Below are 24,242 nucleotides of genomic sequence, written 5' to 3' on the forward strand. Positions count from 1 at the left end.
ATAAATACAGTAATTACTACATAGGATTACTGCGTATTGAATTACTTTTTCTGCCAAATTTGTTGTCTAAGATGATGTTTTGGTGCTTAATTTGTAAAATCATAACCTAATTCGATGTTTAATAGGCTTTTCCTTAATGTCTCCTTATTATCCAACATATTCGCTTATCCAACATTCTGCCGGCCCGTTTATGTTGGATAAGTGAGACTCTACTGTAGTTGAGTTCTGGCATCTCTCATCCAAATAGGAAGAATTTTAGTAATTTTTCATTCTCATTTATTTATTTATGTATTTATTTATTTATTCATTTCATACGTTTGTATCCCATCCTGCATACCCCCAAGGGAGAGGGAGGACTCAATAGTTTCCACCCATGGAAGTATTTGTCCTCACATGCAAGGAAAAAATAAGCAAAGTTTTAGATATCTAAATGCTCTAGACTCTGTTTAAGCAGTTTGTTTCTAAATATTTCTATGTCAATAGAATTACCCACACTTATACGAAATGTATTCATATTACTTCTAGTAGTAGCTGTTGTGTGCCTTAAATTATTTTCTGACTTGTAGTGACCTTGAACCAAATCTATCATAGAGGCTTCTTGGCAAGATTTGTTCAGAAGGGGTTCCATGGCCTTCTAAAGAGGAGAGGATGTGATTTGCACATGTCTCTCAGTGGAGTTCCATGGCCAAGTATGGATTCAAACATTCTCCAGAGTTGTAGTCCAATACTCAAACCTGTACAACACTTTGGCTCTTATACTAGGTTATGGCTATCAGACAAAAACAAAGTAACTATGATCTTAATCCACATATTTCTTTTTTGTATAGTTATGAAACAAAGAAGTTAATCTTAGATCAATCTATTTGATTGCAGCTAAAATATTTAGCAAATGCATATGAAATCTTTGTTTATGTACTGCATACGGGCTGTGGTGCAGGCTGTTGAGCAACCAGCTGCAGCCAGCTGCAACAAATCACTCTGACCACGAGGTCATGAGTTCGAGGCCAGCTCGGAGCTCCGCGTTTGTCTTGTCTTTGTTCTATGTTAAGGCATTGAATGTTTGCCTTATATGTGTAATGTGATCTGCCCTGAGTCCCCTTTGGGGTGAGAAGGGCGGAATATAAATACTGTAAATAAATAAATAAAATAAATAGATTTAAAACTGAGATCTATTAAACAGAAAAATATGCAAAAATGATAGACTACAAGCTCAAAGTCAATTTATTTATTTATTTATTTGACACATTTATATTCCACCCTGCTCACCCCGAAGGGTACTCAGGGCAGAGCACAACATATATACTGCAAACTTTCAATGCCGGAATATAAAATAAAATATAAATACATAAAATTAAAACAGTTATCTCCACTTAAAATTCATTGTTTAAAATCATCACAGGTAAGCCATACTGAATCCGGTCAGTCGGGTGAAATTTCCTATTTCTTATTAAATTGCTATATTATATTATTAATTTATTCCACTTTTCTAACTGCTTTTGCTGCTGCTTTATATATGTTAAAAATGAAATAAACCAAAGCAGTGCATTAAAGAATATTGTCACTACTAAAGCTTCTAAACCCTCTGTGATTACAATCTACATTATTCCAGCCATCACACCTCTCATAATATCTGTTCAACAAGAAAACACTTTATACATTTCATGAAAGATTTTTGGGGTGAGTAATGCTTGATTCTCACAGTCTACCAACAGCCGGTTTTAACAAACAAAAATATAAACTTTTTAGGTTATATAAAGAACACAAATATGATCTGAGGTGCTTCCAGATGTACAGCTTCTAGCATGACCCAATCATTGTATAGTGTGTTTGTAAATTTAGAAAGTTTACAGACACACCATAGAATGATTGGGTGATGCTGGAAGCTAGAAAGATACATTAGAGTTTTACTTTTGAAAGAAACGGGATAGATAAATTACAAAATTGCCCAATTCTACTTCCAGCACTTTCAAAGACATAACTTCAATATAGAATTCTAGCTGACTAAACTAGATGAAGCTACATAATTTCTTGACAACTTAGTGCCTCATAAGTTTTGATCTTATCCCAATTAGAAGTATCTCAAAAAGTTCAGTCATCTCACTGTGCATGTGCTTCTTGGGTAAACTGCAGTGATTTAACTAAGCTCATGCAAGAATTAGGCTGTTGCCTAATGCCTTTTTTAAACAACTTCCATAATATCTCAATCTGGCAAAAGTACCGATTTTATCATTTATTCACCACCATTTTGTTTCTACAGTGAAAATAAAATGGCACTCAAAATGTATTATGAACCAAAATCTAGTTGTTTGTAATGGACATGGTCAAATCAAGTATTATTTTTAAATATCTATTCTAGCCAATTAAAAATGCAATATTTTGTCTCAAAAAGTATATTGATTTTCTAAATATTTGCATAGCACTATTTTGATGGCTCAAGACAAATAATTATTTTTGTTTGTTCTTACATTATAAAACATTCCTCTTACCTTCAAGACATATCTATAAATTATTTGAAGAGGTCACTCTGCCAAGTATAATTCAAGATGGAAAATAATATTTCACATTCCTACAGACTGCTCAAAGGCATACTTGAATGTGAAGAGGCATTAGGCAGGCACTGTGAGGATCTATCGAATCAATGAGTATCATTCAAAAGATGAGCAGTGTTGGATTATGAACTCCTCTGCATTCTTTCACAACATTCTCACACATCCCAGCCCTGTGGTGTAGTTGTCAATTTCAACTGAGTAAACACTGGCAGTCAATAAATTTTATTCAGCTGAATTCTGCTATGCTGTTTTTCTGAGAGGCCTTGCCCACACCATTTCAAACATCTAATTCAAAGCCTTAGAGTGGGGAAACAGCTTTCCCAAAAACAGATTTATTGGGAACTCTAGATCTAATATGCTAAGAAGTTAATATATAGTAGAGTCTCATATTAGGCATTTACCTCAAGATTCTCTTTTGGGACACATTCTCATTTAATACTCATTTTCTCATTTAATACTCATTACATTCACATTTAATAGTTTCAAACCAGTAATGAGGAAAGTGGTTTTTCTGTGCTTTTGACTACACAGGAAATCCTGGAACCAGTTTGAATCCAAGATAGTGACTACACTAACTACAGAGCACCGGTGTGCATTAAGGGCTTTCTTATGCGTGCTTTCATGGGAGTTTGCTGTCTAGCTGTCATAGTTTGAAGCTACCTTTGAACTGCATTAAATGTTCCAAGACTATAGTACAAAAATGTATGCCTCCATGTTAATGAATTGCAATTACAGTAAAGTCTCACTTATCCAAGCTTCACTTATCCAAGGTTCTGTATTATCCAAGGCAGTCTGCCTTTTAGTAGTCATTGTTTTTGTAGTCAACATTGCAATGTTTTGGTGCTAAATTCGTAAATACGGTAATTACTACATAACATTACTGTGTATTGAACTGCTTTTTCTGTCAATTTCTTGTAAAACATGATGTTTTGTTGCTTAATTGGTAAAATCATAATGTAATTTGATGTTTAATATGCTTTTTTCTTAATCCCTCCTTATTATCCAAGATTTTCGTTTATCCAATGTTCTGCCAGCCCGTTTATCTTGGACAAGTGAGACTCTACTGTATATACAACAGGACATCTCACAGGATGTTCTATTGCATAAGAGGACATGTTGTACATTAGAATATACTGTGTACTGGAACATGTTCTGCAACAGAAGATATGACACGACAGAATACCTTACACAACAGAACATATTGCACTTTGGGAATGTTACATAACAGCCATGCTGCCAGCTCTGAGTGTGCAATGGTTTTGATGGCAGAATTACCTCTCTGTCCTCATTCTGAGAATCCAAACATTCTAAGTAGTAGCACAATTCCACTTCATATGATTGTAAGTTAAGTTAATTTCCCAACAGGATTCTAGCCTTAGTGTCCAACTTTCATAAATATAGTGAGGTATGACATGGTTGTAATACTGTTTTAAATAGTGTCATAATATTCTTGTCTATTCAGAAACAAATCCTAATGGCTTCAGTGGGATAAATTTCTAATACGTTTGCCTATTAAGTATGAGGAAAATGGGGGTGGTCTCTTAAGCCTACCTTTGTACCATTAAATTCCCCAAGTGCCATAAAATGTAATGAGTAGATAAATATTTCAAAGTTGACATCCTGCCATCCAGACCCCATAAAGAGGTCAAACCTCATAACAGTGATTGATACAAATTCACTAAATGCAGATTTTCCCAACATGAATGATCATGTGGTGCTAGCCTGTGATGCAGATGTTAAAGAAGAGGACCTTATCAAGAAAAAAAGAAAGAGACGTTAAACCAAGTTCAGCATTAATATGACTTTTAAAACAGAAATCCAATTCTAGAATTTTAAGAGTTTAGTACTCAAACCACAGCAGTTTCAAATATATACGTTTCAGTATTGCTAACATTTTCAATTTTTTTTAAAAAAAATCATCCTGAACATGAAGAAATTTACAATTTTGGAAAATGGTGCTTTGCGCCTTTAAATTATTTCCAATCTATTGGGCTCTAATTTAGGCTCAAGAATGGAACAGATGTATGTGCTAATTTATGCAACAGTTAGCATATACCAAAAATAAATTAATCATCCTTGCCCATCAAATACTGGAAAGCCAGCAGCATATATTGTTTGTATTGTATTCAGAACCTCAGCTGCCCATGCTGCACAATCTAGAGAAAAAAAGAGTATTGCCTGTGAGATAAAATTGAACACAAGAGAACCTCTGATATATTCCAGTGGAATGTTTCAAATCTGGAACAGTAAATAAGCAGTGGGGTTTTTTGGAAGCAACTATTTAGTCAGTGTTAGGAAATTCAAAGACTGTGATGACATATTGTTCATTCTGAAAATCCCATGTGGCTAAAACTTCCAATTAGAGAAAACCAGGAGAACTTTTCAATGACAGCAGATTCACTAATTAGACTAATTGTGTCCTATGTAATACCACAGAATAAAAAGTTATTTTTATGAATAGCCTCATTTTTGATAGCTTTTTTCCAGCAAGAATTTATGCAGTAGGACTCCAACTGTAAAATCCCAGCATTCAAAGAAAATTCTTCTTGATTCTTTCACTTCCTTGTTTTTTCATATTATCTCCATTCATCTCTAAACCTGATCCTGTTTCTCATACCCTACTCATTTGCAGGGCAGTACATACTTTGAAACCAACTTTTTCTGTTCCAAGAGAAGCTCATTTCACAGAGAGACAAACTACATGTGTGTGTGTGTGTGTTGGGTCACTCCACTCTCATTTCTCACTGCTAAATATAATCTACTCTTAGGACAGCAACTGACTGAATTGTGTGAGGCTAACAGTTTGCTCATTGAAAACATTCTTCAAGGAGCTAAAGAGATGATGATATATATGGATGCCACCTGATGTCACATATGGAAATCATATATACATAATTCAAAGGACACAATGAAGAGCTCCATTCTTTCTGCACAAACAAGATCTGGAGCAAATGTGGCACAGATCATGAACTACCCATATATAAAGCTAATTTACATTGTATTCTTGAAGTCTTTTATGGCCAGAATCACTGGGTTGCTGTGAGTTTTCCTAAACTGTGCTCTGCAGGCCAATGGAAACTTCACCACAGACATCAGAAGAGCTGCAAGGCCAAAAATAAGCCATGAGGGTAAAGGCAAAGATCCACCCAGAGGAAAAGTGTTCTTACCACAATCAAGGGAACCACTGAAAGCATAGGGAAGCTCATGAAGAAACACAACCTACAAACTATCTACACACCCACTAAGAAAATTCAACAAATGCTATGTTCAGCAAAGAACAAAAGGGATCCTCTCACCTCTGCAGAAGTCTACCGTATATATCATGTAGCTGTGGACAAATCTACATAGGGACCACCAAATGCAGTACCCAAACATGGATCAAGAAAAATGAAAGGCACTGCAGACTAATTCAAGAAGAAAAGTCAGCCATAGCAGAACACATGATGAACCAACCTGGACAAAGGATATTATCTGAGAACACAGAAATGCTGTGCCACCTTATTAAAAAAATTCAGAGAAATGTTAATCCCAAGGGATAACTTTTGATTTGAAAACATCAAAATAGGTACCCACTCATTAAAACATAAAGTAAACTAATTTTCCCCTACCAACACTCCTACTAAACAGTAAGATACTCATGGCTATTTTTATGTTTGTCATCAAACACAATATTGTTTCATATCACAGCACAAAGCTACACAGTTTGCATAATGAATTCTGCATAGAATATGAATGAAACATTTTTGGAAAGTAACCAGGAAAGGAGCATAACTGAAGTAACTTCATGATGTTCCATAATCTCAGAGATAAAAAAATCCAGTGATTAAAATGTTTCAGTAGTTAGTTTGATATTTATCTGCACAAAACAAGGATCTTGCTTTTTGGCCTTGTGTTCATCCCAAATGAAGGTGTGGTGAGTTTAAGATGACAAAAAGCATGACTACAAAATGCATGCTCAATTTATGCAGCTCTTCAGAATTACAGAGCTTTTTAGGCCAATACCTACTGAGTCTACTTGGAAGCCTGTATTTAATTTTGGAACATCTGCCATAATTTTAATTTGCACTATACTGCTAAAAGAGCAGCTTGCTTTTTTATTTGTTTTTAATCATCCTACTTCTAAGCCAGGAGATAAAACATGGATGAGCAAGAATCAAAATATTTTCACTGCTTCTGTGATGGAACATGGAAGCATTGTCCAAAATTGCTACTTACAGCTCTCTCACTGATGCCCACAATTCAACTGCTAGATCCAGCTAGAATTGGTATACAATTTACTCAATCATTTGCTCCATGGTAAGTCATGGAAATCTTCTAAGTGACCTTGGGCAAAAAAACATTTCCTCAGCTGCAGAGGAAGGTAAAGGCAAACCCCCTACGAAGAAATCTTACCAAAAACCCTGTGATAAGTTTATCTTAGGGTCACCATGTCAGAAATTATTCTAAGACACACAACTATATTAAATACAACACTTCTGCAATTTCCATTGATTCAATTGGTTTATTATAATTGGGAGAACAATTGGATATATGGCAGAATTTGCAAAGATAGACAATGTTTACAATGCCACCAAGACTCCTTTACTAAATTCTCAAGTAAAGTGTACAACATATCATCCATGGTACTTGGCTTTATGTAAACAGATTGAAATGGCAATTTCATTTACCACCAATTTCAACAGAGAGTGAATAACATATGCATTAAAACAGTGTCTCCATTTTTAAAAAGCATCCCTCAGGACTACAGTACAAGCTGCACCGCTATCTGGCAGTACAATAGTGGGGAGAGATATGACATGGAAATGAATTAATTGGGAGCAATTCTTCTACCATTCTAAAGTTATTTAAGCCAGAACCAAAAATAAAGTTTTAAAAGGCCATATGCATAATCCACAGTGTCATGCTTCTGATGCTAAGTAAAAATAAAATAAAAATAAGCTCATACCAATAAGTTTATACCAAACACAGTTCTTTAACCATGATTGTCATATTGAACATTTTTCTTATTTAAAGGTCCAAATTCTCATTGGAGAAGATTGGAAGAAATGATATTTATCTGCAGAAAACAAGGAAATTGCTAGGAAGATTTTTTAAAAATCCAGTATGTATGCTTATCTCTGACTGGGATTAGTCTGTCTATCGAGATGAGGTGGATCAGCTGTTCTCGTGATGCAGGGACAATAATATGGCTCTTAACATCAATAGCACCAAAAAGCTCATAGTGTACTACAAAAGACAGAAAAGAAATCCAGTCCCTGGTTATTTATTTATCGTGTCAGAAGTTAAACCAAGGATACTGTTGGTATGTATTTAAAAACACAAAGTTAAAAACTTGGCATTTTATTTATTTATTTATTTATTGCAATATTTATATCCCGCCCTTCTCACCCAACAGGGGACTCAGGGCAACTTACATATATAAAAATTGTACAATGCACTATAAAACAGTTAAAAATTAACTTACAACAGACATTTATAAAACACATTATAAAATACAGATGGGTGTATTCAAGTTTAAAAGACTGAGTCTGACAATTGAGTTCCAGCGTACATAATAATTAGCGCTGCTAATTGTTATTTGAAGGCCTGGCCCCACAACCAAGTTTTGACTTTCCTACGGAAAGATAGGAGGGAGGGAGCCTGCCTGACTTCACTGGGGAGGGTGTTCCATAGTCGGGGAGTCACTACTAAAAAGGCCCTGTCTCTCGTCCCCGCCAGCCACACCTGTGAGGCTGACGAGACCGCGAGCAGGGCCTCACCTGACGATCTTATACTAAATGTCCTTTGACCAGTAGCTGGCCAGTTGGAGTGCCTCTGGTGTTGCTATAAGAAGGTCCTCCATTGTGCATGTGGCAGGATTTAGACTGCATTGTAATAGGTGTTCTGTGGTTTGCTCTTCTCCACACTCACATGTCATGGACTTCACCTTCCAGCCCCATTTCCTAAGTTTGGCTCTGCATCTGGTGGTGCCAGAGCACAGTCTGCTCAGAGCCTTCCAAGTTGCTCAGTCTTCTGTGTGCCCAGGAGGGAATCTCTCATTCGGTATCAGCCATGGCTTGAAGTTCTGGGTTTTAGCCTCCCACTTTTGGACTCTCGCTTGCTGAGATGTTCCTGTGAGTATCTCTGTAGATCTTAGAAAACTATTTCTCGATTTAAGGCATAGGCGTGCTAGCTGATATCTGAACAGAGGATGGGCAAGAGATGTTACTGCCTTGGTCCTTTCTTTTTTGGCTGCTACTTCCTGGCAGATATCAGGTGCTGCAATAACAGCCAAACAGTATAATTTCTCCGATGGTGTGGGGCATAAACATCTGTGATAATGTGGCATGTCTCATTAAGAGCCACATCCACTGTTTTAGCATGGTGAAATGTGCTCCACACTGGGCATGCCTATTCAGCAGCATTGTAACAAAGCACAAGGGCAGGTGTGTCTGGTTGTGATCTCCTTTCATATGATATTATTTCTAGCACCCACTTTTTGCTTGATAGTCAAGCGGTGCTTCTTGTAAGTCAGAGTACGGCCCAGGGTAATTCCCAAGTATTTTGGTGTGTTGCAATGCTCCAGTGGGATTCCTTCCCAGGTAATCCTCAGAGCTTGAGATGCTTGTCTATTCTTAAGGTGAAAAGCACACATCTGTGTTTTAGATGGATTAGGAATCAGCTGGTTAAGAGCCCCTAAAGTTTCGGAGAACTTTTGTTAAACCATTTCAAAGCTCCGTGCTTGGGCGGTGATGGCACAATTGTCAGCATAGATTAAACTCTCTGTCTCTTCTGGCAGTGGCTGATCATTTATGTAAATGTTAAACATCGATGGAGCAAGCATGCCATCCTGAGGTAGGCCATTCTTTTGTTTTTTGCCATTTGCTTCTCTGACCCTGTAATTCATCAAAAAAGCTCCTGTTTTGTAGCAAATTTCCTATGAAGCAGGTGAGGTGGTAGTCCTTTGTGATATTGTAAGTTTTTTCTCTGGAGAAGGCGATATTTACAGTGTCATAAGCTGCTGACAGGTCTATGAAGACAGCTCCTGTAATCTGCTTCCTTTCAAACCCATCTTCTATGTGGTGAGTCAGGTTCAACATTTGTGATGTGCAGCTTTTGCCTTTCCTGAAGCCAGCTTGGAATCACACATGGGTCTATTTTTTCCATAAGTCTATGCAAAATAAGTCTCTCCAGAACTTTGTAAAGATGGCACAACAAGGAGATTGGTCTATAGCTTTTTAGATCATTATGGTCTTTGCTTGGTTTCAAGATGGCTATGACTCTTGCTCTCCTCCAGATTTTGGTGATCTGACAGGATGGAAAGAATGCATCAGCTTCAGCAGCCAAGACCTTGCTTTTGGGCCAAAGTTCTTAATTTATTCCATCCATAGATCATCCAGGCCAGCTGCTTTGCCATTTTTACATTTATTGAGAGCCATGTCCAATTCAGTAGATATAAAGGTTCATAAAGGTGTTTCTCATTGTCTGGTTATTTAACTATTGGTTTGCTTCCTCCTTTGGTGGCAAAATTGGGTTTCCCATTCTTCAGAAGTTGATGTGCTATCTGATCTGCCTTTATGTTGACATGGGTGTTAGTTTGTGAGGGATCATTGCTCAACCGTTTTAACAGCCTCCATGCCTTCTGACTGCTCCTGCCCATGTTGACTTCTGTTATCAGTTTTATCCACTATTCTTTCTTGATTTCAAAGAATGCTCTGTGCTGCCTGAAGAGTTTGCTCACTAAATGGGTCTTTGCTGTGAAGCCTGTAATAGTCTTCCAGCAAGGTAGCTGTATCAGGAGTAATGCCCTGAAGGTAGTGTGTTCTGCAGTCTCTCAGTAAAGAAGCCTGTGAGCAGGTTTTTACTATTTCGATAAAGCGCTCGTATTCCTCAGGAATTGGGATGACCAATATGATCTTGTCATTTAACATATCTGAGAATTTAGACCAATCTGCATTTCTGAAGTTGAATCTTCATTTAAATTGAACTTCCTGGTGCCTTGTGAACAGTTCACATACTATTGGTCGATGCTGTTCGTTTGGTGCTCATTTAGTGCATTGCTGCACAATGCTGTTACAAACAAATAGGAGGTCTGGGTTATATCCTCGGTGCCATCTCCCACTGTTGTAGGATGGTGGGAGCTTACTATCATGAATAAGTGATAGTTTATGCAATTCAGTCCAGGAGAAGACAGCCTCTCAACTTTTATCCTCCTGAGCATAGCCCCATACATGGCTGTGGCTGTTTAAGTCACCAGTTACTATTGCCCATTGGTGCCTATCAAAGTTCTCAGGAGAGAAGAAACAAAACTCTTCATTTGGGGGCTTATACATAGAAGTAATTCTGATGTTATTAAGCTGTACTGTTATGACCTCTGTATTGTTTTCTTCAGTATTATGGGCCTGGTTTTACAAAGACAGCACTTCCATTTGATCTTTCTGGAACTTTTGGTCACTTCTGTTGTTTATCCCTGTGTGTCACATTTCTTATCTCATCACAGTTCATAAAGCAGCTGTTGTTTGGCAGCTGACATGCCTTTGATGTTGATTGAGATTATTGTCATAGTTGATCCTGAAAAGGTCAATTAGTTTGTTGGTTTGGTTGGTTGCATGTTGCATGTAGCTTCTGGTTGTGAGATAATCAGCCGTCTAAAAAGTCATTACCCAGAGGATGCCTAGATGTGTCATGATCCTGCAGGGATGCTTCTCTCCTGTCTCCCGGCCCTTGGTCATAAATTGGGACCGGGTGGGGTGGGTGGCCAGTTTAAAATTCCTGGGTGTCACTGTTAAGGAGGATCTGACCTGGGGCACTCATATGACAGCATTGGTTAAGAGAGCCCAGCAGAAATTGTACTACCTGAGATTTCTAACGAACCAACAACTAAATGAAAAAAAAAACTGCTGTGCTATAAAGAGTGTCCTAACCTACTGCATGGTGTGGTTTGATAACTGCACAGTGGCATATAGGAAGGTTTTCCAAAGAGTCATCATTTCTGCACAAAGTCATTGGTTGCCCTCTCCCCTATTTATTAATATGTTTTTGTGTTTTTATGCTTTAATTAGTGTGTGATTTAAGTTTGATTTGGTTGTAATATTGCTACATTGTGGTTTTTTTGTTGTAAGTCACCCCAAGTCCTTTTGGGGAGAGGGGGTAGTACATAAATGCAGCTTATTATTTGGAAGAACTTTATAGGTCCTGCAGCCTTAAGAAAGCTCAGAACATTCTTGGGGATTCATCTCTCCCAGCATATTCCTTAAAAAAAATTGCCATCTGGCAGATGATACAGGATGACTAAACTGTACCGTCTGAGAGACAAATAGACTACGAAACAACTTTTATCTCAGAGTTGTAACTATATTGAATTCCATGGCTTCCCATTGATGTGGCATTGGGGCTGTATGGTGGTGTGAGAGTATGGAGGGATGGGTGTGTTGTTTGTGATGTGTACATGGGAAAGCATTTTATTTCATTGTACAATGTTCAATGACAATAAAGTTATTATATTCTATTGTATTCAGCTGAATCCTTCCTTGCTGTAAAATGCTAAAAGGAAGAGGCTTAAGGAAATCCATCCTCTTACTGATGTGGGACATATCTCCTATTGATATAGGCACATGATAAAAGGTTTTTCACTCATCCATGTCTCCCTCTGCATTATGGTCTCGGGAAAAGCAAAGATACAGTGTTTATACATGGACATGGAGAAGAGTAGATTATTCGTTATTGTGCCTACACAGTGAATATCAATGGCCACAGACAAATAAGACTACAAAGTATATCCAGAAGGTGGCTGGATTATACATACAACAGAAAGTCTCAGTGCCATGCATTCACCTCAGCCAGAGAGTAGGAATGAGTGGACGCACCATATCTTGATTTGGAATGGGTCTAGTTCTTCTAGATGTTTCCAGAGAATTCTCTCAGAAATGTTGAAATTTTCTAGACAGTATTCTCAAAGCTAAGAAAAAACAAAACCATTTGGAACTCCTTCTCAGCTCAGTCTATTTAGCTAAGAAAAAATTAAACTACGTACTCTGGTGTTCACGGAAGGAGAATGGAGGCTTACAAGCATACTGGTGTAAAAATTAAAGCTATGGTTGTCCTGTTCTAGCTTGGTAAGTATTTCAGCCTACAACCACACTGTCTAAATAAGCAAGGAGGAAAAGAGTCAAAGCAAAAGGAGTCACAGGTTGGCAGAAAAGGCAAATGAAATGATTAAAGGAGCCCAAGATCAAAAGACACTCTTATTGAGATCAAGAGCCAAGGAAGAAACTTTTTTTATTATCACGTAATAAAATATATAGCCTAAGATTATTATTGAGAAACCAACAAATGATCACGTCAGTCATGTGTAATCCATAGCCAGCTGTCAGAAAACTACCACTAAAGTGGATCAATTCCGGGTTCATCTACACCTACATCAAAATCCAGGGCCAATCCAGAGGACAAACACTCTGGATGAAATCTGGATGTCTGGACCCCTGATCTGTGGCAGTGGAGAGAGCAGACTCTGGATGGCCAAGTCAGGCTAAAACTGGTTCTGCTCTGCTGTATTGTCACACTTACCTGTCCTGCCATCCCACTTGCCATAGAATCATAGAGTTGGAAGAGACCTCATGGGCCATCCAGTCCAACCCCCTGCAAGGAAGCAAGAAAATCGCATTCACCTGGTCAGAAAGCTGCAGAGAGCTCATGGTTGTGACAACAGTGTCCATGCAACCCCTCCTTCTCCCCAGTTGTGTTAGCAAAAGCACATAGGGCCCATCCAGACAGGCCCACCCCCTCCCCCGAAGCCACCCAAATTTACCCCTAAAAATAAAATAAAACTTACCTGGCCACTATAACATTCCACTTCATGCTCTCCTGGCACAAGGAAATGATGCACAAGAAGATGGGAGGGATTTTTCTCCTCTCCCATCTTCTGGTGCACCATTTCCTCATGCCAGGAGGGCACAAGGAGAAATGTTATGGCAGCCAGGTAAGTAGCTACCACCCCCAAGAAAGCCCAGGTTTTGTGGGGTTGGGAGGGGAGTTGGAATACGCATGGATTATGGGCCTGGCTGGAAGCACCCCTAGTGATAACCAGGAGCTCTCCAAAGCTCTTCAGGCATCTGCCATGGCTAAAACCCTTTTCCCTATGCTGTGGAGCACAGAGTAAAGGGGATGGCAGTGCTTCTCATTTGGACAGCAAATAGGTTTATTTTGGAGCTGGCTAGCTATCCAGCTCCAAAATGAAACTATTCCCTAAATTTGCATTCCCTAAAAGTGCATTTTCTAAATATGCTTAACATGGTGGAATCCGTTCCAGGATATAGAGCTAGTGTAGACATGACATCTGAATGTGACTATTCTTTCATATTTGGATTTGCCCCAGTTGGTATTTCATGAAGATGTAATCATATAAAGCCTATGATTTCCTTCTGCTCTCAAATAGGAGGTTCCAGGCTCTGCTTTCCATAGTCCTAAGGGAGTCATTCACATTCAGAGCTTCTGGCTCCTCTTCTCCTCTGAAGCCTGGCATTCTAGGCCACGTATGATGAAATCTACTGACACTAGTAACCTGGTAAGTCAAAGTAATTTATATAAATTTTGACTTACTAGGTTCTGATTGGCTCAATGGATCTAGCTGAATCAATTAGATTTGAACCACAACACACATGGAGAATTTTCCCAAAATGTATATTTCAGATTAATTGATTCTATGCTAGAATCATACGATGAAAATTCTTCCACTCTGCTTTTTACTATGTCTATCTGCTCCACTCTTTATGCTTGTGGCAATTACTCACAAGGTTGAGGCCAGAGGGAACATGATATTTGGCCATGTGAGAAGCCTGCCCTTAAAAGGCAAAAAGCACTGCAAAGTTTTGGGATCAATTTAAAAGAAGCAGTAATACAGTGATCTATACTTCCAACTACAGTGTAATATTCTATTAAACCAAGAGTTGTGAGCAAACTGGCATTATTTTTTTTTTCCTGTACTATTCTTTAAAACTTCACTTATATTTCGAAAGGGCTTGTTCTTGAGAGTAACTCAAATAAATGCAAAAGGCAAAAAAGGAAAGAATTGATAAACTTTAATCAGTTTTAATAAGAATAATAAGGCAATGGTCTATTTTTTTTAAAAAAAGCAATTTGTTTACTTTTTAAAAGCATGACAATTCCCAAGCAGTCAGCACAGGAAACAACAGGTAAACAATCTCCTCATTGCTACCGTATTGACTGTAATAAAGTGAAATAACTACAGAGCAGCAGTAGTAGTGAATAAACAGTCATTTCATTGCTACCATATTGACAATGATAGAAGCAAACCTGTGCTGAAACAATAGTAGACAAACAACGATCTTCTTACTACTCTATTTAATGCAGTATTAGTGAACTAATTATTGATTAGAAGCAATACAGAGGATATTTCAAAGACAGCAACAGTGGCATCATAGCTAAAACTTCTTAGTATTGTGAAAAGGAAATCATGGTAAAACTCCTATTGTAGTTCTTTTACTATGGAAACCCTATAATGAGACAATCCAATGTGAAACAAGTAATAGTGGCAACAAGCTACTGAAATAGAGCAGAGGTACAAATATAAGCAAGTAAGGAATCAAACACTCAACTCAAGCCAAAAGGATATTCAGATGCTAGCATGTTCAGAACTGAAAGAGTAGTCAAATACATATTATAGCAGTGGTTCTCAAACTGGGGTCTCCAGATGTTTTTGGCCTTCAACTCCCTGGAATCCTAACAGCTGGTAAACTGGTTGGGATTTCTGTTAGTTGTAGGCTAAAAACATCTGGGGACCTCAGGTTGAGAACCACAGAATTATAGGAACATGAAATGTAAGAAGCATGAAGCAGGGGAAGCTAGACATAGCAAAACATGAAATGGAACATATAAACATTACAATATGTAAAGCGATTAAGCTAAAAGGGAGAGGAATGTGGTATTTTGAGCCAGATAATTGCATGATGTTTTACTCAGGAAATGATACTACACTTGATCATAGCCAAAAGTCCGAGAAGCAATGTGATCTACCCCTCCTTATGCAATAATACTGAAACCAGGAAATATTTTTTATCTAATTTATTCATTTCCTGTTGTGTTTTTAGTGCCCAATTCCCATTTTTTATTATTAATAGATCTTTATATTTAAGCCAATTTTCCCACCCGTATTATTCTTCTTTGGGAGGCCTCTAATGGTGATATCCATAATGGCGTTTTTTGTATAACTTTTTTTAAATATTTCTCCCATATCTTAAGAATTGAGAACCTTATAAAACGAAATTATTTTCTATCTTTCTCTTTTTATATATACTAGAGATAAGAGTGCCACCCTAATCTCAGGTCTATTCCCTTCAGATTCAAAAATTTTGCTATTTTCAAGTTTTGCCCAATCTTTGACCCACAAAAGTGCTGCCGCCTCAAAGTATAGTTTTAAATCAGGTGTAGCTAGACTTCCCTTCTTTCTTACATCAATCATGTATTTTACTTTAATACTGGGGGGGTTTTTTGCCAAATAAACTTCATTATATCTTTATCCTAAAAAAAAATAAAAAAAAGGCCAGCCAGAATCCTGAATGGGATCTTGTTAACAGCTTGATTATTTTAACTTCTTTGGTATGTTGTATGTATGTCTATGTGCTAAATGGTTTGATACGGCTGATGGATTAATCAATAAAATGTGATTGATACTCAGGAAATGAAACTGTATATTCCTTCTTATAGTAAGTCCCTTATTTAATGGAATGGTGTAAGGTGGCTTATAAGCGACAAATAAGTACTATAAATTGAGGCATATTCTCCAACCAAGGCAGCTAGACTTGCCTCCACAAGAGGCCATGAGAAGTGTGACAAAGGATCTGTCACCACCACTACCTCCCCAGTAGCCACCTTCTCCTGCATCAATATGCTCAATACTTCTTCATGAAATGCAAGAAAGGCTCAAAGCTAATACTATCCGCAAGGTCCAGAAAGTCAATACAGTCTTATCTTAGAGTGTATCCTGGCTCAGATTTATGCAGGTAGGACTCTGAGCTGCCTATACTCTCACACTCCAGGATATTTTTCTCTTCCTCTAGATGGTAGCACAAACAAGCAGTGTGCAATTTAGCTGTTTTGGGGTTCATTGTCGGCTGATCCCTTATTCTGTTTACCGGGAAGATACTTGAATGGGGAGGGGTGTTGCTGTTCTCATTCAGCAAAGATTCAGCCCATTGGCTACAATGGGAAACTTTAAAGGCTCATTCTTCAGTCATTTTAAGGCCTATCTGCCTGAAACCTATCTCAGTTCTAAATCTCATTTACAACTGCAGGCCTGACAAGTTTCAGAACAATTCACCAATCTACCTATTATTTAGAATTATTTTAAGTTTTAACCATAACATTTTAAAAAATAAGACAAACCAAAAGAGACGATTCTGGGAATTGTAGTTGTTGATTGTATCAATTCTCAGCCAATCAGAGCTTGGACACAACCAGGCTTTTTATTGGCTGAGAAACAGAGAGAGAGAAAAAATCAACTCCCATCATGCTCTGAGAGGAACTCAGAAACTTTTCAATGTCTGTCCTATGCAAGTGCTGCTGGTAAAGTGAGCTCCCAGCAGGGCTCTCTCTGGGGGAGGAGTCTAGGAAACTTTCCATAAAGAAATGGATGCTGCTACTGCCGGGGAGGGAGAAAAGATGTGGCAGATCCCTGCCTCAGGTATATTGCAGACTTAACTCTTTCCTTTCCAGGAACTAAAAAAATCCTGCTCCCTTAATCCATTTTGTTGGGCTTTGTGGCTCCCCACTCCCCGTTCTGTTTTCAGAGATTATATAAGATGGCCCACTGAATGTTATAAATCATTCTCCTTCAAACTGATTCAGGCCCAATCCTACAAATAGGGCTTCAGGGATATATGGGGATTTTTGATATATTGGGAGGTATGGATTTGCAACAAGTATTAATTATGCTTGGATTCCTGCTATTTAACACATCTCTGCTCATGATCAGAAGCCCTATGCTGTCACCTCCATTGCTGCCCCCATGTCATTTCATTAATAGAGATTTATAGAGGAGCTATCCTGTTTGAATCTTTAATGAGCTGAATCCGTGGACCATGAGACTGTGGATACAATAGGCCCGCCTATTATGTTATCTTTGAAGGCAGTTAGAGATGGTAGGTTAGATAAAGGGTTTCCCCTGACATTAAGTCCAATCGTGTCTGACTTTGGGAGTTGGTGCTCATTTCCATTTCTAAGCCGAAGAGCCGGCATTGTCTGTAGATGCTTCCAAGGTCACATGGCTGGCATGACTGCATGGAGAGCCATTACCTTCCTGCTGGAGCGGTACCTATTGATCTACTCACATTTGCATGTTTTTGAACTGCTAGGTTGGCAGAAGCTGGGGCTAGCTGTGGGCGCTCACTCAGCTCCCCAGAATCGAACCTGCGACCTTTCAGTCCACAAGTTCAGCACCTCAGTGCTTTAAAATGCCGCACAACCGGGGGCTCCCTTAGAAATGGTACAAAGATGGATATATGAAAATTTATACACATGTATTTCCTAATTCTGCAAAATATCCCCCTCTAGTTTCTGGCATGTCCAGATACTTGCTAAGTGCAAATATTGGTTAACATTGTGTCACACTGCTAATGTGGGAGCAACAAACTGCATAAAAATGGGCTTTTATTCATTCACATAGTTGACACATGGAAGATACAAGAATAAACAAATTCTTAGTGCATATGGCGAGGACAATAGCTGTTTCCTAACAACAAATATTACAACCATTTAAAATGCTGTTGTATGCAGTGCTACCATCACATGCATGGATAGTTTTGTTGAGCAGTTTTGGCCTCATTTGATTTGTACAAACCAATAGTAGTTCTTAATAGCAGCTCTTTAAAATAATATCGATAATATATGCTGTACATGTAATGCTAAGAAGGAATTCAATCAATAGTCAGTATTACCCCAACCGATTCCATTTGCCCTACCTGAACAATACTTTATGTATTTAGTCATGCTACTTTAGTAGAAATATAACTAGCAAAATAATATAATTTTACTATAAACCCTTTGATGAAAACCTTGAAAACAATGACTCCTATTACCAGGGCAGTGTGATGCTTCTGTACAATCTAGTCCTATCATCATAATGCTTCATAGGTGTACTTAAGGCCTTTTAACTGGTGTGGCATGTAGGTGGACCACACAAAGAAAGCTTTGACACATTAAGCAACAGTAAATGCTTCACTGGCTTATTCTGCCATAACTGACATCTGATTTGAGTATGCATTTAAGCAAAATTAGGAATCAAACTACATGTTCTCAAGGGTCAGGCCTGAGCAGTATTGGAGCTATCATTACAGTTTCCTTATTGATGTAGACAACCAACATTTTCTGGACTGTTTTAGATCTCAAAGGCTTTTGTCCCAGAGGACGTGTTCTCCCTTTTCTCTAGGAATTATTTACCCAGCGGTATATCACTAAAAATTAAAGCACAGGCTACTTTGTGCTAGTTCATAGGTCTCATTCAGCAGATTACAAGCCTGTGAACCTTAAATTATGTACTATGTAGGCATACAATTAGCTACATTTGCTGCCATGTCCCCAACCCACTCATAGAATCATAGAATCATAGAATAGTAGAGTTGGAAGAGACCTCATGGGCCATTCAGTCCAACGCCCTGCCAAGAAGCACTCCTATAATAAGACACTATATTTCCTTTGTTTGTATAGTACTCCTAGTGATCTGCCATCTAATGAGATCATTAGATCACCATCTACATAGTTTCAAAAAGTTTATTGCATCATAGATGCATTCTGACTTAGTTCCACTCCATGATGTATATTTCACAGTCTATAGTTTTGCTGGCTCCTCCTTATCGATGAATTGTCAGCAAACAAATCTTTGCCAAATATGCTGACTTCCAAATAAGCAAAAATATTGAATTATTCTCACTCCAGATCCCTTAGGCTATATATTTCGGACTGAAATCCACTTGGCACCTTTTTCTCTCTGTTTTCATTGTTTGTGCTGAACATTTCAATATGTAAAGCTACAAAGATAACCAAAGATAACCAAATGACAGAATTTTATATTTGTTGAGGAAACTATTTGTGTAATATATAATTCAATGAACTTGTGGGAAAGTTAAAATACACTTCAGACTACCATTATTCATCAGTGATGTTTGATGCCTTAGCAAGGACTGAACATTCAGAGAAAGAGGAGTTGCTTGAACCTTTCTTTGTCTGTATCTGCAACATTTCATTTCATAGGTACAGGAATAACAATGACAACTATGTAGTGCGATTAAGAATTAGTCACTGCCCCACAGTGTCTGACTAAAATCATTAGATTAAAAGAAGATTTTAAAGCTTAGTTTCTCTTTGAACAATTAATAATGAACATCACCCTTTTATTGAGCAATGCTATGTGCACACTTGCTTCAATTCCACTGCATTTTGATTAACCATAACCCCATGATGAGAATAATCAGAAATCATACAGAGTTTTCTGGATTTATTTTGGTAATTCCAATGAGTCAGTTGCCCAGTCAGTGGACCAGATGCCATTATGCCAGTTCTCGTAAAAATGTCATCATTTTATTTTTGCTAAATTTCAAAACAGCTATTAGTATAAAAATGTCTTTTTATAGATGATCTATGTGCTGCATCAAAGCTGTGTTTCTTCCCTTGCATCCTGTCCAATGGCATTGCAGATGCTGTTTTTCTGGCTAGTTGCACTGTTTGGAACATATGACAGTGGATCTGGGCGAATCAAGTATCTTTGGGGGGAAAAAAGATATACAATTTTCTTCTTAATTCATCAGGTGTAACAAGAAACAAAACTGCACATCAATACACAATGATTTATATAATGTTGAGTAACTAAATTAGTAACACATAAAATGCATTTTACTCTGAACTGACATCAGCATTTGTGGCAGACACAAAAAGCATTTGTATAGAAATCATAAAATTTTAAGCAAAGAAAAACCAGCTAAACAGAAATTATCAATCCAACAAATAATAATAGCAGCCACCACACAGTTTGATGGCCTTTTAAAATGCAGCTACTTCAGCTTTAAAAAGTAAAGTTTATCTACATTTAATGAAGAAGTAAAATATAAAGATGTAATGAATATGCATATATTTTCTCAACTTGAACAGGTGTCTCAATCTTTCAAAAACATGTCATTTTTTTGGGATTTTCCAGCTATGCTTGAAAGCAAAACAACAAAAGACACCCCCCCCCCATGCGTGAACAATGTATTTTGGACATTCTTTTTTTACATAGTGATTAGTGCTCTTTAGTTTTTACCAAATTTGGGTTCCCAAATGTTCCTGAATGACAACTCCCACCACTTTTGATTATCTGCCATGTGAACCAGAGATAATGGGAATTGTAATCCAGTAGCACTTGTGGCCCTGATGTTGGGGAAAGGTTAATTGACATTTTAAAGTTAGACATCATATCTGCAAGCCTTTTATGTAAATTCAAACCCCATTATCCTGATGAAATAGAACAAACAGCAGCCTTCCAGATGTTACTGTATCACAACTCCCATCGACTTTAGTCGTGATATCTAATGATGGTATTCTCATCATTAGATATCATGACTAGAGTTGATGAGAGTTGTGATACAGTAACATCTGGAAGGCTGTGGTTTGTAATTTGTCAGGATAGTGGGGTTTGAAGTTGTAGTCAAGTATCTGGAGGGCTGCATAAAATTATATGGCAGGCTGGATTCAACCCACAGGCCTTGAGTTTGACACATGTGCTATAGAGAAACAAAATATATGAAAGCAATTAAAATGAAAATATATGTGATGGAACAAAAAAAATCCACCTGAACTTTGGAAATTATTTTTGTGGAAGTAGGAGGATATGCTTATGTTCTTTTACTTAAAAAACACAGCCGAAACATTGCTTCTTACTCTAATGTGGCATTCTAGCATTGTTATGTCACCAAACAGACACTTTCAATGTGCATACAAAACAACCAGAAGTTAAATGGTCTCTAGTAGCAATGTATGCAACTGTGGTGGCCATCAAGTACCATAAAAAATTACAGTTTTTATTGGGGGGGGGGGGGGTTTAAATTATTTTAGTCATTTCAATCCTCTTATTTTTAATTTAATTTTTAAAAATAATATTCAACTCAATCTATAAAATTAACAGTTTCTGTTACAGGATATTACAAACATTCGGTTTTGGAAAGTTTTCTTTTATAATCTCAACTTACACAACGTCATTCAGTTCAAGTCGTGTGTCTGGAGAAGGATTGATCAGAATGTATGAAAGGGTATTATGGTGATCATTCATTTCATCTACAAGAGATAAAGAGAAAAATGAATAAAGATGGAGAGAAAATGAATAATGGATGTGTCAAACAATTGTTTCACACAACAAGATAATGCAAAATGAATCAGAGCAGAAACATTGCTACTATTTTATTTTATTCTCCTTTATATGACAAAAAAAAACCAAGATAAAGTTGGGTAGAGGAAAAGAGGACCAATAAAAGATCAACAGGTAAGAGTGGATCTTGTTTTGTATTGCTTGTTAGCCTTCAAGATAGACCAGGCTCTGAAAAACCAAATGACAATTTTATGCAATCAGAAAACAGCACAGCTTTAATTGAAAAGTACACAACATTTTAAGCTGTCATGTACTGAGGATTGTTTTTCTACCATTTCCCTCCTTATTCCTCTCCCAGCTCCAAAGATGCACAGAAATTATGAGCTATAAAATCCTGAAGAGATAAGACTTTTCAGCTTTCAAAGTAGCTTGCTGGCTGGGAAAGCAAAAACATTTTTTTACAGTCTCCAGTGAAGATTCCTATGAAAGACTAGAGCTTGGGGGAAGGAAAGATGTAGGAAATCAGAAATTAGATTGTCAGTTGCCTGTCACATTGTCCAAAACTCCTTCACTCCATCTTTCCTAGAAATCTTCTTTAGAGGCTTTGAAAAGGCTTTTCAGTTGTCAATCCAGCAGGCAGAAAAGGACTGGGGATGGAAACTGAAACATCTTTTCACAATATCTATTTAGGATTTCTGTGAAAGATTGGGGAGATAAGGTTGTGGATATTTGACAGTTGATTATCTCATTCCTCTTTTTCCTCCTGCAAATTCCCTCTCTTCATGCTCAAATCTTGAGAAGAGGTTGTGAGAAAAAATCAGATGTCAAAATTGAATAATTTTCAGAGAGGAAGAAAAAGTTTGTGGGAGCTTGATTTTTTTATCCCATTCGGGAAATTGGCACATCCCCATACCATACCTATACTGTACCAACACATGAAGCACAATTGAGAGAAAGTAAGATACCATTCTGGAACCCCAGTGGCGAAGTGTGTTAAAGCGCTAAGCTACTGAACTTGCAGACCGAAACGTCTCAGGTTCAAATTGCGGGAGCGGAATGAGCGCCTGCAGTTAGCTCCAGCTTCTGCCAACCTAGCAGTTCGAAAACATGCTAATGTGAGTAAATCAATAGGTACCGCTCCGGCGGGAAGGTAACGGTGCTCCATGAAGTCATGCCGGCCACATGATCTTGGAGGTGTCTACGGACAACGCTGGCTCTTTGGCTTAGAAATGGAGATGAGCACCAACCCCCAGAGTCAGACATGACTGGACTTAGCATCAGGGGAAACCTTTACCTTTACCTTAAGTTACCGTTATGAACCATGGAAAGCATACAATTTTATAACCAAAACTTCAGATGCAAAAGTTCTAAGAATGCAATTTTTTTCTGTGCTCTGCTCTATGTTTGAGTCATGTCTATTGACCATATTACTTTAAAACATGAAGTATACAGAAAAATTAAATTCAGTCTTACAGGTAATGGCTACTTATATAAGGTAAAGATTTTCCCCTGACATTAAGTCTAGTCGTGTCCGACTCTGGGGGTTGGTGCTCATCTTCATTTCTAAGCCAAGGTCATGTGGCTGGCATGACTGCATGGAGTGCCGTTACCTTCCTGCTGGAGTGATACCTATTGATCTACTCACATTTGCATGTTTTCAAATGGCTAGGTTGGCAGAAGCGGGGCTAACAGTGGGAGCTCACTCCTACATGCTCTGGTGTTCTGTTTGGCGGGCATGCTTCCAAACAAAAACTTTGCTAGATCTTACTTTGGGTGAGGCCTTATATTTAGCAATTCAGCAAAACCTCTACTAGGTCTTATTTTCAGGGATGTCTTATTTTCGGGGAAACAGGGTAATAACAACAACAACAACAACAACAAAATTACCATCTGCCAGCTGCAGAAGGCCACCTTACTGGGATCTGCATGCATTATTCGCCGATACATCACACAGTACTAGACACTTGGGAAGTGTCCAACGTGTGATCCAGTACAACAGCCAACAGAGTGTCTGCTGTGGACTCAACTTGTTGTGTTTATTATTATTATTATTATTATTATTATTATTATTATTATTATTATTTATATACCGCCCTATCTCCTCAAAGGACTCAGGACAGTTTCCAACATAGCAGGAAACCATACAACAGCTGAAAACCATAAAACAACTAAACATAGTACAAGAATGAACATAAGTAACACAAGACATACAAACAGACATACAGTTTCATAATTACCACTAAGATTATTAACATCAGTGCTCCATAAGCTAAAAAAAAAAAATCAAGTGCAAGTATTTGATTGCAATGGATCAGTACAATACATTTTTCACAGTACTCACATTTTATTATTTAGACTAGATCAGA

General features: G+C 37.8%; 1 protein-coding gene across 4 annotated transcripts in view; it reads right to left on the reverse strand.

Moving 5' to 3' along the window:
* Positions 1-14,590: 14,590 nt before the first annotated feature.
* The window catches only part of kcnt2 (potassium sodium-activated channel subfamily T member 2), a 299,494-nt gene continuing 289,842 nt past the window's right edge, over positions 14,591-24,242 (reverse strand). For all 4 annotated transcript variants that reach the window (XM_062980761.1, XM_062980760.1, XM_062980759.1 and 1 more), the window contains 2 exons: positions 21,761-21,845; positions 14,591-20,299 (listed from right to left, as the gene is read on the reverse strand). In XM_062980761.1, the coding sequence (XP_062836831.1) occupies positions 20,188-20,299; positions 21,761-21,845 (197 nt within the window). In that variant the 3' untranslated portion in view covers positions 14,591-20,187. The remainder of the gene's footprint in view (positions 20,300-21,760; positions 21,846-24,242) is intronic.

The sequence above is a fragment of the Anolis carolinensis genome, chromosome 4 (genome assembly GCF_035594765.1).
Source record: "Anolis carolinensis isolate JA03-04 chromosome 4, rAnoCar3.1.pri, whole genome shotgun sequence".
Taxonomy (NCBI): Eukaryota; Metazoa; Chordata; class Lepidosauria; order Squamata; family Dactyloidae; genus Anolis; species Anolis carolinensis.